At 36.5% G+C, this 17132-nt stretch overlaps 1 protein-coding gene across 3 annotated transcripts in view; it reads left to right on the forward strand.

The window, feature by feature from the left end:
• Nucleotides 1-1649: 1649 nt before the first annotated feature.
• Nucleotides 1650-17132, forward strand: part of LOC117897571 (synaptosomal-associated protein 25) — a 40268-nt gene continuing 24785 nt past the window's right edge. Inside the window, exons 1-4 of one of the 3 annotated variants that reach the window (XM_034806516.1) lie at nucleotides 1650-1786; nucleotides 2620-2716; nucleotides 4275-4316; nucleotides 14511-14559. In XM_034806516.1, coding sequence (XP_034662407.1) covers nucleotides 2621-2716; nucleotides 4275-4316; nucleotides 14511-14559 — 187 coding nt within the window. In that variant the 5' untranslated portion in view covers nucleotides 1650-1786; nucleotide 2620. Of the gene's footprint in view, nucleotides 1787-2619; nucleotides 2717-4274; nucleotides 4317-10749; nucleotides 10799-14510; nucleotides 14560-17132 lie in introns of those variants that run through there. The other 2 variants (XM_034806514.1, XM_034806517.1) reach the window with 2 other exon arrangements.

Here is a 17132-nt window from a genome sequence, read left to right on the forward strand (position 1 = left end):
CCTCCTTTCTGTGAGCGAAAGTATTATAATAATGTTATATTCTGCTTATTAACTCTACTAAAAAAGTTTAGTTATTAGTAGATTTTAAACAATTATGGAGGAAATTATTTGCGAGGGAATACTAGTGGTAATAATTTTGAAATATCGTACTTTCGCGACCGGTACTTTATTCAATATAAAAACGAGAAGGGACGTGTGAGACGCTTCTTTCGCGTCACAACTTTTATACCCGGTACTCAGTACTACATCTGAACCTTAGCGGTTTGTTTCAAATTTTTTCTTCATTTTTCATCTATGTATGTACATCTAGATCACTTCTCACGCCAACACGCTCTTTTAGCTCGCCCCCTTAACCTAGAGCCCCTATTATAGAAACTAGCAATTAGGAAAGATTGCGGTGTTCACTTTACCTCTATGGTGGTGTGGAAAAGAGTTACAAAGATACAACATACTTTAACACATCACCTTTCCTAAATACCTCCTTTCTGTGAGCGAAGCCGCGTGGGGTTTGCTGGTAATATATAAAATAATTTAATAATGTTATATTCAGCTTATAAACTCTACTAAAAAATTTTAGTTATTAGTAGGTTTTAAACAATTATGAAGGAAATAACAATTTGCGAGGGAATACTAGTGGTAATAATTTTGAAATATCGTACTTTCGCGACCGGTACTTTATTCAATATAAAAACGAGAAGGGACGTGTGAGACGCTTCTTTCGCGTCACAACTTTTATACCCGGTACTCAGTATTACATCTGAACCTTAGCGGTTTGTTTCAAATTTTTTCTTCATTTTTCATCCATGTGTGTACATCTAGATCACTTCTCACGCCAACACGCTCTTTTAGCTCGCCCCTTAACCTAGAGCCGCACACTACACGAAACAGAGTGTGAATGTGAGAATGTGCAAAAAATAAAAAAAGCTGCTGGACAGGGTGGGTTTAGCCACAATAAATAATATAAATAAATTTATTCATTCTGGCTATAATAATGATTCAATCTGATCCCAATTCGGCGATCTGATAGATAATCTTCAATATTGTGGCTGTGGGATATTTTCGCACTTTGTAGGGGCGGAAGGGGGCGTGGCTAATTTTAGAAATACACATTTATCAATGGGTTATCACAAAAGTGTGGAGGCGAAATTCGGTGGCTCTAGCTTTTATAGTCTCTGAGATGCAGGCGCTCAACAAAACGGACAGGTGGACGGGCAGACAGACATGGATATATCGACTTGCCTGTTGATGCTGATCAAGAATGGGATATACATATGTACATATGTACATATATTGTGTGAGTTTATATTTTTATTTTATATATATTTATTTTTTTTTGATATTTAATCGCTACAGCGAAATTGGTTGGTCGCAGAGATGAGTCCGCATTGACCAGATACTTCAGTTTTGTGTTGAATATTATAAAAAAGTTACTGAAAATTTTGAACTCAAAAAAGAGTTGTTTGCCGAACGATCACTAGAAATAGAATGTATGTATTTTATATTTCTGTTATATCAACTTGCAATTTTGAAGAGAAAATCGCTTTCAGTATTGCAAGTCATCTTATTTGTTGAACCTCGCTTTTTAAAAAGCTTTGATAAGTTGTTTGATGAATTTCGTAAAAGACCTGCGCACGCAAAAGCTCTTTAGCTGAAGGAAGGAAACCGAGGCATCTAAGACTTTAGTTATATGTCCGGTAGTTGCATACAGTCGTATTTGGTTACTTCTTAGAAGCAGGGAGTGTTCATTTAATATTAAATAATATCTGTGAAACCTACCCAAAATCAGGTATGAACATAAATTGTTTAGTCAAATGAGATATGTATGTATACAAAATCGCGTACTAGATCGTAATATAATTATTATACAGTCAGAGTATTTCTCTGCAAATAGCTTCATATCTGTAAATGAATAATGAATAGATGTACATACATATAAGTACTTTTACATATTGTTATTAAAAATTTAGTTTTATGGTCTTATATTTGTTAACAATCAGAGAAAATATATTTGTGTGAGAAGGACTATTGATTAAATTTAAAAAACAACCAGTCGGCTCGTGCGCCGAATCAAAAACAAGGTCACGTGTTTATTAAAACCCGAAACAATGCATATGTTCATAATTATAGGCTTAATAATACATATGTATGTACATATGTACCTATGTATGTACATATGTATGTATGTTGTATATGCCAGTTACAGTTTCATGTAGCTAGAAATTTGAAATATATTTAATACATTTACATTCGACTAGTTAGTCTTTGTAACAGTCGCATATCCATAAAGAATTCTTTGAACTGCTCGATTGCAAAATATGAATCAGATTTGATTATTATTTTATTCAGAATGAAGCAAGAAAGAAAAGCATACCAGGCCGGATGGTATTTTGTTGGTCGGAAGAGAGATATAGAGAAATTTAACAGTCGATGTTGTATGGTAATAGCTAGAACATTGGACAATAAGTGTCAAGAGGGTGGCAGGAATACTTTGTTTTAAAAAATGTAACTTCAGTTTTATATTTAATCATCGAATATAATTTATTTGTTTATTTATTATATTGAATTGGTTTTGCCAAAAATATATTTAAACGTCTATTAAAGGTAAATAGTATATTTCAGAATGCCTGCGGATCCTTCAGAAGAAATTCCCGGACCTCAGGTCCCCAAAACCGAGCTGGAGGAGTTGCAGATTTCAGCACAAGGAGTGGCTGATGAGGTGTGTATATTGACCAATATTGTCCATTTTTGACATTAAGAAGATGAAAATGACGAAGAAGAAAATAAAGAATCTGAAAATTTATGAAGCTTCATTATGAATGACTTTGTGATTGATAGTATTCTACCTGTCCGGTTCGTCCTCTGCATCGTTTTCATCGATATCCATGTGTCTGGAGACCTGCAGGGTTCCGGGAACCCGCTGCAGTGACTAATGTTTAGCTCCTCAGAGTAGACTCCTTCGCCTACGTTGTTCATCAGTCTATACATGAACAGCATTTTCCCCTCTTCAGTCCTCCATACGTATAATGGATGCTGGGAACGGCGTTAGGACGTTTTCAGTAGGGATACAGTAATTTGTCCTCTCTGGTATTTGCGGGAGACTCGACAGCACTACACAGTGTCCAAACGTGGGTCGTTGCAAATTTTTTGTTTCTATTTTTCTGAGAGTGGAGAGTCTTCCCCATGAAATGAATGGGGCCGTTGAATACTAAAGAATCAACACCTGACTAACGGTGTCCTCCAAAGCTCGTTTATGCATCTAAACCTTGGTGCAGCGAGTTGCCAATTTCGGGTCAGATGTTGGACCCACATCCAACTGTAAAACTCGACATCCGAGCCGATCTTCGAGACGGCGTTCCACGAGAAGAATTCCTTCATCTTGACGTGTGAACTCATGATAGATCAAACGCTGAGGTGCATTATAGAATTCCTGGAGTTCCCTGTCAACGTTGGCTCACCTCATCTGTCCTGCTACTACGAAGAAAGCTTATAAACTTTGTATTTCTGGATTGAAGAAAAGGCAATACAGAGATTGTCAAGAGGGTTTATTTCGAAAATTAATTATTTTGTTGTTCCAAGTAATTTCGAGCCAAGACCGGCTATTAAAAGTCAAAACAGCACAATAACCCAATGCTCGGAATATCACGTTCAATACAATATTTATTAACAATGACTGCTTAAGCATAAGCAGACTTCTTCTCCTTATACCCGGTAATAAATTATAGGTTTTCTTTTCTGTTATAGAGTAAATAGGGTATAATGTATTTGTGGGGATTAACGGATGTTTGTAACACAGAAGGAAGCGTTTCCGACCCCACAAAGTATATTTATTCTTGATCAGCATCAATAGCCGATTCGATTTAGCCATGTCTGTCTGTCCGTCCGTCTGTCCGTCCGTCTAGTTGAGCGCCTGGTTCTCAGAGACTATAAAAGCTAGAGCCATCAAATTTTGCATCCAGATGGCTGTATGCTCTCACTGCTACATGTGTATTTAAAAAATGAGCGTGTTGGTGTGGGAAGTGTTGTAGATGTAGATGACTGATGAAAAAAAATGTAAAATTTGACAAAAAGCCGCCAAGGTGCAGAGGTAGTATTGAAAACTTACCCCCACAGTTTCCCGAGATGTTCAAAATCCTCTCAGTTTGAAGGTCAACTCATGACAACTCGGATAGAAATACCGTCTAAATCCAGATTTTTAGACACAAAAATTGTATAAAATGTATACTTAAAAAAAAATGTTTTCGTTGTGACTAATATAAATAAATTATTTATTGTAGTCGCTGGAAAGTACGCGGCGAATGCTTGCTCTCTGCGAGGAGGTAAGTGTACCACATTAAATATCTATGTATGTATGTATTTCTAAGAATAAGTTAAGAATTTTAAGAACATAATTTTAAGTTACATACATATGTACATATGTACATATATGGGAGTTTTCGTGGGTCGCGAACAAAACTTTTAGAAATATTTGTTTTACCCTCGATTACATTCAGTTAGTTTCTTGTCAAGTGCAAAAGATGGGCTTCATCGAGATTTAGTTTTCATACAAATTGAGACGCAAACGAATTGGAACGGGATATTCTAAAGCGAATTCGTTTTTTTTTAAAAGGATCTTTCCATAGAGTATGTACACAAAAATGTACTTACATATCTGTGTTACTTACTCATTGAATCGGTCGGGAACGTTTGGGTCGCTAACGTACGTTTTTTCCTTATGTGGGTTTTGTACCCGGTATTCGATGAGTAAATACTGTATATATTTTATTTGTGGTCTGAGCAATGTGCGTAAAGCACAGAAGGAAACGTTTCCGACCCTATTAATTGTATATAGCCGAGTCTATGTGTGTATGTCTGTCTGTCCGTCCTGACGAGCGCCTACTTCTCAAAGACCATAAGAGCTAGAGCAACCAAGTTTAGCCTTTAGACTGCTGTACTAACTCAAATCAAACAGATTTAAATTTAAGGTTTAAGGATTTAAGGTTACATATGTGCAAATGTATATACTGACTGAATACCGGGTATATATGTTTTGACGCGTTCCAGCGCGTCTCACAACGTTCCTACTACTTAAGACGTGTGTATCAGCCCTCTGCTTGCAACCATTACGAAGCAATTACAATAAAGTTCTCTATTCGGTCGCAAACGTTCATTCAAGCGTCTATCGCACGGGAAATGTCCCACCGGACCAAAAACACCATATTTTATAAAATAGTTTAATAATATGTTAGGCAGGGGCCGTTCACCAGAAAAACTTGATCGCCGATCCACTATCCATTTCTTGTGATCGTCCTAGTGATCGTCCGTTTTTTGGATCAGATTTGGATACTGAAAATAGTAAGATCCAGTGCCCTATCCATTACTTTTGGCTAATATCGCTGATATGTAGCTGATAAATCGACAAGAGCAAGTGAAGAAGAAGTAGAACGTAAACAAGGACTAATTACACTACTCGATCAAATCGAACTTTTTTTTCACCCATGGAACCAAACCGACTAATTCTGATAGATATTGGGCATTAATTTTTTTTTTAAGGATTTTGGTTTTTTTTCATGGTAGAACTTTTGTTTGAAGAATATTTTAAATCGTTTATTTTTAAGATTTTTTCAGAGGTGGCAGTTTGTTGTTTCATATAACTTTAATATCTTAAATATGGGTGTAAAGAACTTAGTTTATCTAGAAAAGCTGATTGACTAGACTAGCATTAATTCATTAAAAAATGTAAAGATCCAAATCTATTAGTGAAAATCTCCTCGGTTATAAGTGAAAGGAGAAGGACATTTCAGCTAAAAAATATGTCCCAAACACTTTTTGGTTTTAGCTTACCGTCTGGGAAATATTACGCTTTGAAATGCAAAAATGTGGATTTTTGTGACGTATTTTTAACATAATAAAGTCAGTACCTTTCTCAAGAATCGCTTTTCTCATAGGAGATAATAGTAATAGTAAAATAGTATTTATTTAAAAATAGTACCAAAAATATTTCACAGAAGTTTACTTTTTACTTTGTAGTTTAGTTTTATTTATTTTTATTTAATACAGATACACAATTTTGGGTAGTTATAATTTCTTGATTCCCCCGATTTACCTCATTTATAAAAAAATACCATTCAAATATTGCATATACTTTCGCCTAAGTCTAAGTTTGAATCGGTCGCCGCAAAAGACACATCCGTATTTTCCCCGTGCTAGTCGCTTTTTTTTTTTTTTTTTTTAAATATTAAAATAGAATGTTTGTCCAAAATAGTTTTAAGCACCAGTTATAGAGATGTTATAGAGACCCCAGAGGGGTATCATATTGATCAACAATTTTGAATTACGGTTCGTCTGATTTTGAACGCACTACCAATTGCAATGCGTACGAAAGTCCCATTCGACGTTAGATAATTATCTTTAAGGTATTGCTCATCAAAGTCTTTGCAGAGACGGCTGAGCAAAAATTGTTCAAACAACTTTAAAAAAATTAAAAAATTCAAAAAAAGTACTGGTTGGAAGGTTGCGTGCCCATCTGCCAGAGTATTTCTGGCTGCAATACTTAAAAAAAAACTGAAAAAATAGTAAAATGAAAAAAAGCGTAAACAATGTCGGTATTTAACAGAAAAACGAGTAGGAACGTGTGATACGCTTCTTCCGCGTCACAACCTTTACACCCGGTACTTAGTTAGTATATCTGTACATCTCCCACTACATCTATGTACATCACTTCTCACGCCAACAAGCTTTGTTAGCTCGCCCTCCCATAGAGCCGCACACTACACGAAGCAGAGCAAAAATAATTTCTTCATTCTGTCAATAATAATGATCCAATCTGATCCCAATTCGGTGATCTCATAGATATGATCATTCCCTACGGAATTAGTTGTATACTATATACCCTATTTACTCTTCGAGTACCGGGTATTATAAGGGTTTTTACGGTTGGTCAACCAATGTTAGTTTAGTCGATTCTTCATTGATTTTAAAGAGCAATACCTTAAACGACGCAAAATTAATTCAATATAGATGCATTTATCAGCTTTATGAATTAGCTAAGTTCATTACAACCAGATTTATGATACTTAAGTTACGTGAAAAAATAAGTGCTACATCTAAAAAACCGTTACAGAAAAAAAAACAGACTTGAAAAATTCTTTGAAAATAAATTTCCGCCATAGATAATAAACCATAATTCTTTAAAAAATGTAAGGCCCACAGTCTATCAAGGAAAAGCCGAGTAAAAGCCGAAAAGTATTTTTGTACCCGGCACTCGAAGAGTTAAAGGGGTATATTCGATTTGCGGACGAAACAATGTGCACAGAAGGACCGTTGCCGACAATATAAAGTGTATGTATATATTCTTGATCAGCATTAATAGCCTAGTGGTTTTAGCCACGTCTGTCCGTCCGTCCGTGTTAAACAGAGCCTAAATCTCAGAGATCTTAATCCGGACTGCTGGTCTTATCACTCTCTTACAAGCGTACATATTTCAAAATTTCTCCACGGCAGCTTCCGCCCCCAAAAAAGACGAAAACCTCTAGTATGAAGATAGTGAAGATACGAGAACACCAAAAACGCAGATCCGCCGAGCATGGCTATATCTATCAGAGTTCCGAATTATGATAAGATTGGATCATTATTATAGCCAGAACGAAGTAGTTGGAAGCTGCCGAGCTTTTTTGGCAGCTCTGATTACACATTTACGATAAATACTCTGCGAAGTGAACATTTGATAATTTGATCGTTGACTTTTTGCACAATTCATTACGGCGTGGCCGTGTGTAAAGACCAAGTGTGTGAAAGGAAACCAAAAAGATCTTGCGCTCTCGCCGACCATTCTAACGGGCTCACGTTGTCTTGGTCACTTGGTCTGCCCAAGAAAAGGGCGTAGCACGGCAATAAGATTTATGCTGCTACAAACAGCAGACATTTATTTTCAGTGGCTACCCTCCCACCCCCACCAGTGAAAGCATGCTCATTCTTTCTCGCTCGCACACCCTGCCTCGTGAAGTAAGCGAAGTGAGAACGAGTTAAATGGGAGTGTTGGTGTGAAAAGTGATGCTTATGTACATAGATGACAGGTGTGGAAGAATCTAAAATACTATCTGATCCTAATTCGGAGATCTGATAGATATGGCCATTCTCTAAGGAACTGTGTTTTTTTTCTATCTTCAAAATTGTGAATGTAGAAGATTTTGTAGGGGTAACAAGTATTTTTAAAAATTTAGACCAGCTCCCTTCCGCTACAACACAGGGCGAACATCTGCTACATCCACAATTTTGAAAATAGTAGAAAACTACAAACGCAGTTCGGTAGAGAATTTCCATATCTATCCGATCGCCGAATGAGGATCATATTGTATCATTATTATAGCCAGAATGACGGGATTGGACCCAGCCATGCAGAAAAATTCGTATGCAAAAAACTCGTAGGGTGTTAATCAGCTTCCCATTATATTGTCTCTAGTGCGAGAGAAAATGAACAAGCAACAAGCTATAATAATGATCAAATCTGACCCCGATACAATCTGACTCGGGGATCTGATACGACTATACGGAACTGGGTTTTTGGTTTTCTAGTATCTTCAAAATTGTGGATGCCATAGATTTGTTCTTTGTGTGGGCGGAATGGGACTGGACGAAATAAAAAAAAGTACTCTTGTACTCTTGTGAACAGTGTCATATAACAGCAGACTGGAGCTTTGATGACAAAAATGCATGCAGAAGGTACCGCATTATGGGATAAATCCCTTCTTTCTTTATCTTTTTAAATATTGATACAATTAGTACAGCGTATAAAATGATTCAATGATAATATCCATGTAATAGGTATTAATTAAATTGCCTTAATTTGACTAAAAATGTATTCATTATTGCACTTTTCTAATCGAAGAGTTAAGAGAGTATATTCGATTTGTGTCTGAAGTGGATGTGTGCAACGCACAAGAAGGAAACGTTTCCGACAAACCAACTTTTCTGATAGAGTAAAGGCTTTAATTTTTTTTTAAGAATTATCGTTTCTCTTTTATTTAAGAAATGTTTTTTAAAGAATTAATAGTCTTTTTTTTTGAGGTAGCGCTTCTTTATTTTACATAACTTAAGTATCTTACACCTGGTTGTAATGAACTTAGCCATTCCATAAAGCTGATGAACGCATCTCTAATGTATGTATACCAAAAAAAAAACGTTGTGGTTTTTAGCTTACCGTTTGAAAAATATGAAGCTTTGAAATGCAAAAATGTTGCTTTTTGTGCAGTATTTTTTAGGAAACTTTAACATTCAAAATTCAAAAGTCGGTAAGCTAAAACCACAAAGTGTTTGGGTATACATTGTATATGCAATCATCAGCTTTATAGAACAACTAAGTTCATTACAAGCAGATGTAAGATGCTGTAAGATAAGTTATGTGAAAAAAAAGAAAAGGAACCTAAAATAAAGCGTTAAAGAATTACCAGATTCTAAAAAATCTTTAAGGAAAAGTTTTGGCATAGAAAAAACAATAATTATCATCAAGCCATGTCTAAGTCCCATATCTTTCAGAAGAAGTTAGTTTGGTTAGAAGCGGAAATCAGTTTATCAAGAGCCGAGTAGACATAGTATATAAAATCTCTCAGTCCGTCCGTACCGATGAGCGCCTAGTTCTCAGAGACAATAAGAGCTAGAGCAACCCAAGTGTGCATCTAGACTTTGTGGGGTTTTGTTGCTACTTTGTATCCTATCAAACCTTTGCAAAGCGTACTACATCACAAACATTTATACGAGTCAAACAGTTTTTTAGGTTTTAATAATTTTTTTAAGTACGTTAAAAGTCAATAAATTCTGTTTATCGAATTTTGAACATATCTATATATATATTAAACTATATACATACATAACTATACAATATTAACACATACTTATAGAATGGTTAGAAGCGGAAATCAGTTTATCAAGAGCCGAGTAGACATAGTATATAAAATCTCTCAGTCCGTCCGTACCGATGAGCGCCTAGTTCTCAGAGACAATAAGAGCTAGAGCAACCCAAGTGTGCATCTAGACTTTCTTAATATCTGTTTGACACTGACACTGTAATTGTAAATCGATCGATTATAAATCCATCAGATTCCCGTGAGTTCGTGACTACCACCCCACCACCTCCTATAACAGGTCGATGGCTTGCTCATTCTCTCTCACTCGCACACTCTGCCTTGTGTAGTGTGTTTCTTTGACGGAGACAAACAAGCTAAAAGATCGTGTTGGTGTGAGAAATTTAAATTAAAAAAAAAAAATTGACAAAAATCGAGTACCGGTTATAAAAGTAGTGACGCTGCTCAGACAGCGTCTCACAACGTACCCCCCCCCACCCATTGCGTATACATACATATGTGTCTGTGTTTATGTGTTTTTGGCGCCAAAGATAGAATTATTCCATTTTCCAGTTCCGGTTGCTTTTCCAGTATTTTTTTGGGATCTATAAGCCCAGTACTCAGATGCGCAAAGCTGGTTTAATGATTTAAGAAAATGTTTGTTTTTTTGATTTGTGGGGTTTTGTTGCTACTTTGTATCCTATCAAACCTTTGCAAAGCGTACTACATCACAAACATTTATACGAGTCAAACAGTTTTTTAGGTTTTAATAATTTTTTTAAGTACGTTAAAAGTCAATAAATTCTGTTTATCGAATTTTGAACATATCTATATATATATTAAACTATATACATACATAACTATACAATATTAACACATACTTATACTGATACACTTTTGAAAATTATTTACATTCCAATTTGCTGCACAACAGAGCAAGGAAGCAGGAATACGTACACTTGTAGCCCTTGATGATCAAGGAGGTGAGTCCACTGCTAACAGAACAATATATCACAATTATATAACATACATATTATACTGTTAGGTTAGGTAACCTAACCTATTATACTCTTATACGATATACAATTTTTTATAGAGAACAAATAAAATGATGTACTTTTAATTCGAGCCTAAAAATCGTGACACCTTTCAAACAGTTTTTATTTTAGTTTTTATTTCCTTATTTTCTAATTATTAAATACATACATACATATGTATGTATGTATGTACATATCTACAGTATTTTCAAAAATGCATAGGACCTTGGGCGTTTTCTACTGAGCTCAGCTTTTTCTGTTTTGAAAGTGGGTCGTTTTTTAATGAATTTTTCTTGACTGATTTGCTGGTCAAGTTAATAAGTACTCATCCCCAGCTAAAATTTATTGATAAAAGGCACTAACGTTCTGGCGACAAAAAAACGAAATTTAAATTTAGGATTGCAAGGAAACAATATAATTAGATCTAAAACAGATGAATCTAAAATTATAAAAATGGTCCAAGGCATGGACTTTGCAGAGGAAAATGCACATGATCAGCGGTTTTGATGCCAGCATTCATGGATCAGATTATAAGAAATGGATCGGCTATGGCTATGGAACCTAAACAAAGACAAAATATTTTAAAAATCATGAATACTTCATGAAAATAAATCGTTCGATACTTCGGTCTCACGGAAAAAATGTTCCAATTTAATATGACTACCAACGCATTGTGCAATTCTATAATGACGGCGGTGGACGGATCTGATTTCCGAGGGCGCATATTTAAGAAAAATGGCCGGCAATTGAAACTTCTACATATATAGAGAGTTTCTGAGCAGATCGTATTTACGGCGACGCGTGAGTAAAGCCTAGGACTCAGATCGAAAAAAAGGGGCCGCTAGAAAAGTCAGGGATGATATTCGTATGGAACCAATAAGAAATGTTGTCGCGCACAAACTACTTTCTACCGGCTTTACGCTGGGCAGCCGATGGTATTTTGTGGTATTCTATAGTAGTTTTGGAGCATCTCGAAAAATATACATTTGTTTTATGTTTTGCGAGGCTACCTAGCAAACAGAGAGATACATATGTAAGTCTCAAAATGCCGCTAAAGTGGGAAGGTAAATGACCACTGTGCTTCTTAACGAGCTTGAGGCCATCAAACGGAAAAAAAGGAAACAATTATTATAGATTAATGAGATAGTATGGAATTTATTTGAGTTTTTAATTTTTTTAACTTATTTGAAAGCCTGTAGCTTCATGTTGCCAAGACACCGACCCGGCTGGGCTGTAAACAAAATGTTTTAAGTGGTTTTCCTTTTGGGACCAAGTCCTGCTCCACAGGGTCGTGCCGAAGAGAAGTTTTACAACTTCGCCACGGTCGAAAATATTCCTTGACACGGCCTTGCTACTTCACCAATCCAAGAAGGCTGCACATGATGGCCTTTTAGTGATATTTTCAAACTGCGGAATGTGCAAAGGGTATCGTTAAATGGCTTTCCATACATATTCATATGACTTATTATACTCACATGTATAGAGAAACGACCCCCCTGGTTTCTTTCCTGCAGATATGGGTTTGAGCGATGTTGTCGGAGCTTATGTCGTTGATTGCCCTCCTCCTCCTCTAATGCAGATCCTCCAATCCCACTAAAAGTAATCTTTTGCATGGTCCCATTTTGCTATCATTGTTTTATTAACCTTTTATTCACTTGCACACATTTAAAAAAGTAAACAAAGCCAAACGGCTTTCTGAGAAGTGTAACCGTACGGAATGCGGTTTTCACCTCTGGCCACACTCTGCTGCTAGCAAAATTTATTGCACTGTTTGCTAGCAAACGTGTTTTCGGATCTGAGTACTAGGCTTAAGGTATGGATCGGACGCGTTCCCCAGGACACTAACCATACAGCATCTAGAAAAGTCATCCCATACCAGCGAAACGTCTCCGCCCAGTGTGCGTGCAGCGTACCCCGAGACAGCTACAAATGTTTGAGTGCGTGTAAGACACATCCATTTATCTTGATATTATTGCCTTTGGTTAGTGCCAGGACTCAAACCCCGATCGATGCAATGGATCATTGATCGGTGATAAAGTGTCCTGGTTAACACTCCCAATAATGATACTTTTTATATTTGATATTTTAAATACTGCTGTGTTCGTGGAAATTATACAATTGATATATTTGTATGGATTGTGTTAGTGTGCTCATTAGTGTTTCGTTCGCAAATATTTAAAATAACAGGGTCAGACGACATCTGCGGAATATTCTTAACAGCAGACAGGGCGCTACATCACCAGGTTGCGTTTGGCATTTTGTATTTTAATATTTAAAATTTATTTTCTTAAAAATTTTAAATTAAAAAAAAAGAACGATAATTTGCGATCTTTTGCACTAATATTTTATCGGCTTACATTTTGTTGTTTTAATTTTCATCTACATCACTTCTCTAATCAGCAAGTCGTTTTAGATCTTTATTATGCTGAAGAGAGAGGGATTGCTCCTACCTACTGATTTGTTAGGACTAAAGATTCATTTCTTCATTCTGGCTTCAATAATGATCCCATCTGATCCAGATCCTTCAATATGTTAGATATGGACATTCTATACGATTCTCGTATCTTTGAAGATGTCGAAGATTTGCGTCCTTTGTGGAGGCGTGTGTGATATCACACCAGTTCGGATCCAAAACTTAGATTATCCGGCTCTTATGGTCTCTCTGAACTCGGCTCTAAACAAGACGGACGGATAGTCAGACAGGACTCCATCGACTCAGCTATGGATGCTGATCAAGAAGATATATTAGATATATACTTTATAAGCTCAGAAACGTTTTAATCTGTGTGTTAAATACTTCGAACTAAAGTATAATATACCCATTTACTCTTCAAGTACTGTGTATAAAAAGGGTTGATCTTCACATTACGTTGATTGCTGTGATTGATTGATTACGGTGATATAGAGTAATATAATAAATAGAGCTAGTACTAAAACTTGCATGGTACGTTAAAAGATAACTTAACGATTATCTAAACAAAGCGGGATTATCTAAAGCGGGCTCGGCACGGCCCTATCTATTGTAAATAGGAAAATGCTCTGCCGCTGCGCTGCCGACACACACAAGTGTATTACAGTGGTTGGAACCATTCCCAATGTTCCGTTTTACGTGATGTGTTCGCACACAAACGCAAAAACGGCTCTTGAGTGTTTGAACCTTCAACTTTGTAAAATGCTGCTCCTGTAGATCACCTGTAAAAAGGAAACAAAAGCAGAAGGTAAAAGAAATTTTTGAATTCAAAAGGAAATTTCAAAGTAAAGAAAATTACTATCTTGAAGATTTGGAAATGGATAGCGGAAGCATGTTTAAGAAATTCTTCATTTAAAATTGGGGGTTTTCAATGAGAAATTGGGTATTTCATTCACTGTGGGACATGGGTAGTCAAAGTTACATCCATACATGTACTTATGATGTGTATGTGGTATACTATACTTAGGTATACTATCTTAAGTCCTTTAAAAATAAGTGAGCGAAACCTGAAGACCACCATTAAATGTATAAATAAAATCCAAATTTACACAGTCAAAAAAATTTTTCGGCATGCCGAATTTTTAAATTTTACTTACGTTCTTCATAAAATTAAGAAAAACTATAGTGTTTTTTTGTAATTCACGGCGTATGCTACTAATTTCAAAATGAACATGTATTTTTATTTAGAGCGCGGAAGTTGGAATGCGAAGCATTGTTATGTTGGATGAGCAAGGAGGTAAGACATTTCTGGAAAAAGAGTTTTCGGTAATATATAAATTAAATAGTTTACAAAGTCAGGTGGCGAAAAAAAAGTATTTAAAATTTGTATAACTAATTATGCACACTAGAATTTTCAAAATGATTGCCAATTTCAACCAACAAAAATCACTGATACAGAACAAATAGGGCCTCTATACAATGCCGAAACGTATCCTAAACAAAAATAAGCGCTTTAAATAATTTGCATCAAATTACAAATCCTTTCTGCTTTCATATTATTTATTTAAACTTTTTTAACACAATATACATTAGCATACTTTTTAAGTGTATACATCGCATGTCCTTCAAGGACGAATTTTAAGGATCTCACTATTTTTTGTATATTTAGTTTTTAGCTTTCATAATATGTTGCAGAACCATGAGTTGCATTACGTTGCAAAAAAAAAACCTCGATTTACCTCTATAGTTTTTGCGGCAGACTTGATAGCATTCTTATGGGGAGGAATTATAAAAAATTCCTTACAGATGGGGGAAAGTATGATGAATGAATGGATAGAGTGAATAGTTTAAGCAAGGGTTCGCACAGAGACTTGGCACAGTACCTGAGTACACAGCCTTCCTGACAGGCCCTGTAAAAATACCGGCTTAACTAATGGAAGATCATGAAGCAGGGAGCTTTCATTTGACAAACTGTAAACTGGTAAACTTGGTAAACTGTATGGATACACATGACACAAACAATTGTGCAAAGAGATCGGCAATTGCCTGATCATTGTTTGCCGACGTCGTTAGAAATGATAGCGAGGATGGATGCGCGGACGTTCTACGATTACTGTTTACAAAGCTGTAAAACTGTTTAGGATCCCGTGAAAAACGTATTCTGCTGGTGGTTCCTATAGCATTGAGTATATAGAACAGTGAAATTTGACCGAGATATTAAGAGAAAGGAGAATGAAGTTCTTGAGATTTAAAAAAACGAGAAGGGACGTGTGAGACGCGTTACAACTTTTATTCCCGGCACTCAGTACTACATCTGCACCTTAGCGGTTATTTGTCAAAGTTTACATTTTTTCTTCATCTGTCATCTACATCAACAACACTATTCACGCCAACACGCTCCTTTAGCTCGCCACCCTCCCCTAGAGCAACACACTGTAGAGTCAGGGCAGAGACGCGGCAGAGACGTGTCAAAGGCAGAGGCCACTGCGCGAAGCAAAGTGTGAATGAGAGAATGTGTAAAAAACTAATATAGGCTGCGGGACGGGGTGGCTTTTGCCACTGCAAATTAATTAATTCATTGTGGCCATAATAATGATCCAATCGGAACCCAATTTGGTGATCTGATAGATATGGTCATTCCCTACGGAATGGCGTTTTTTCTTTTATCTTCAAAATTGTAGCTTTGGGAGGTTTTCGCCATTTTGCGGGGGCGGAAGTGGGCGGGGCTCATTTTTGAAATACACTTGTAACAGTGTGAGCATACAGAAGTATGGCTGCAAGCTCTAGCTTTTATGGTCTCTGAGATCCAGGCGCTCAACAAGGCGGACGGACGGACGGACGGACAGACGGACACACAGACGGACAGACAGACATGGCTCTATCGACTCGGCTATTGATGCAGATCAAGAATATATATACTTTATGTGGTCGGAAACGTTTCCTTCTGTGCTTAAATACAACCGTTATTCGCACAAATGCAATATACCCTATTTACTCTTCGAGTACCGGGTATAAAAATTTGGTTGTAGGTTCTTTAGATTGGATAGCTTTTTGGTGAACCATGAAGGCTTCCCAAAACTAATAGGAAAAGAGAGTGGGACATACGATTCAAAAAGTGTGTCAAGTAGATTGTAAAAAATGTTTGTGCCTTTAATAAGGTCAGTGAACAATTAAGGAGCGGTGCAATCAAAATCTCTAATCTGTTTATTGAGCTGCGTAAACTCGGATTTACGAAAGCAGCAGCGGAAGCTTTCAGATAGCCTACCGATACGGTAGGTCTAATGTTAACTGACACTTCGAGAGTAGGATGATGGCAGACATTTTTACATGGAGACTTGCGACAGAACAGGTCCAATAACCCATCAATAAAGTCATTTCGTGACATGGGCACAAGGTTGCACATGGTTAACCAAAAACGATACAGTACCTGGCAGGTTGAAATCACCAAGAACTATTATATGGTCTTTATATAATGACAAGTGCAGCTCCTATATTAAGACATCCGAAGTAGTGGAATATACGAGCAAGATATATAAATAAAATGGCTGGGAAGAATCAGTCTTACAAACAGGAATTACAGGTCTTTTGAAACATGTACTGTGAAATGCTGCTACGTGAAGTGAGAGTACACTGCAATCAGAACCTCTCCTTCACGTCGAAATGAACGATCATTCCTATAAATTGTGTACCGATCTGCCAAAACATCGGAACTAAGAATGTCCGGCTTTAAAAATGTTTCGGTAAACACAATAACGTGGGATGAAAATGTAAAACCATCCATGAAAAGTGTGCTCAGCTTACTACGTAAGCCGCGAGCATTTTGATAGGCCACTAAGAGGGAAATCAGTTTTTTGAGTGAGAGGAATTGCA

Source organism: Drosophila subobscura, chromosome O (assembly GCF_008121235.1).
Source record: "Drosophila subobscura isolate 14011-0131.10 chromosome O, UCBerk_Dsub_1.0, whole genome shotgun sequence".
NCBI classification, from domain to species: domain Eukaryota; kingdom Metazoa; phylum Arthropoda; class Insecta; order Diptera; family Drosophilidae; genus Drosophila; species Drosophila subobscura.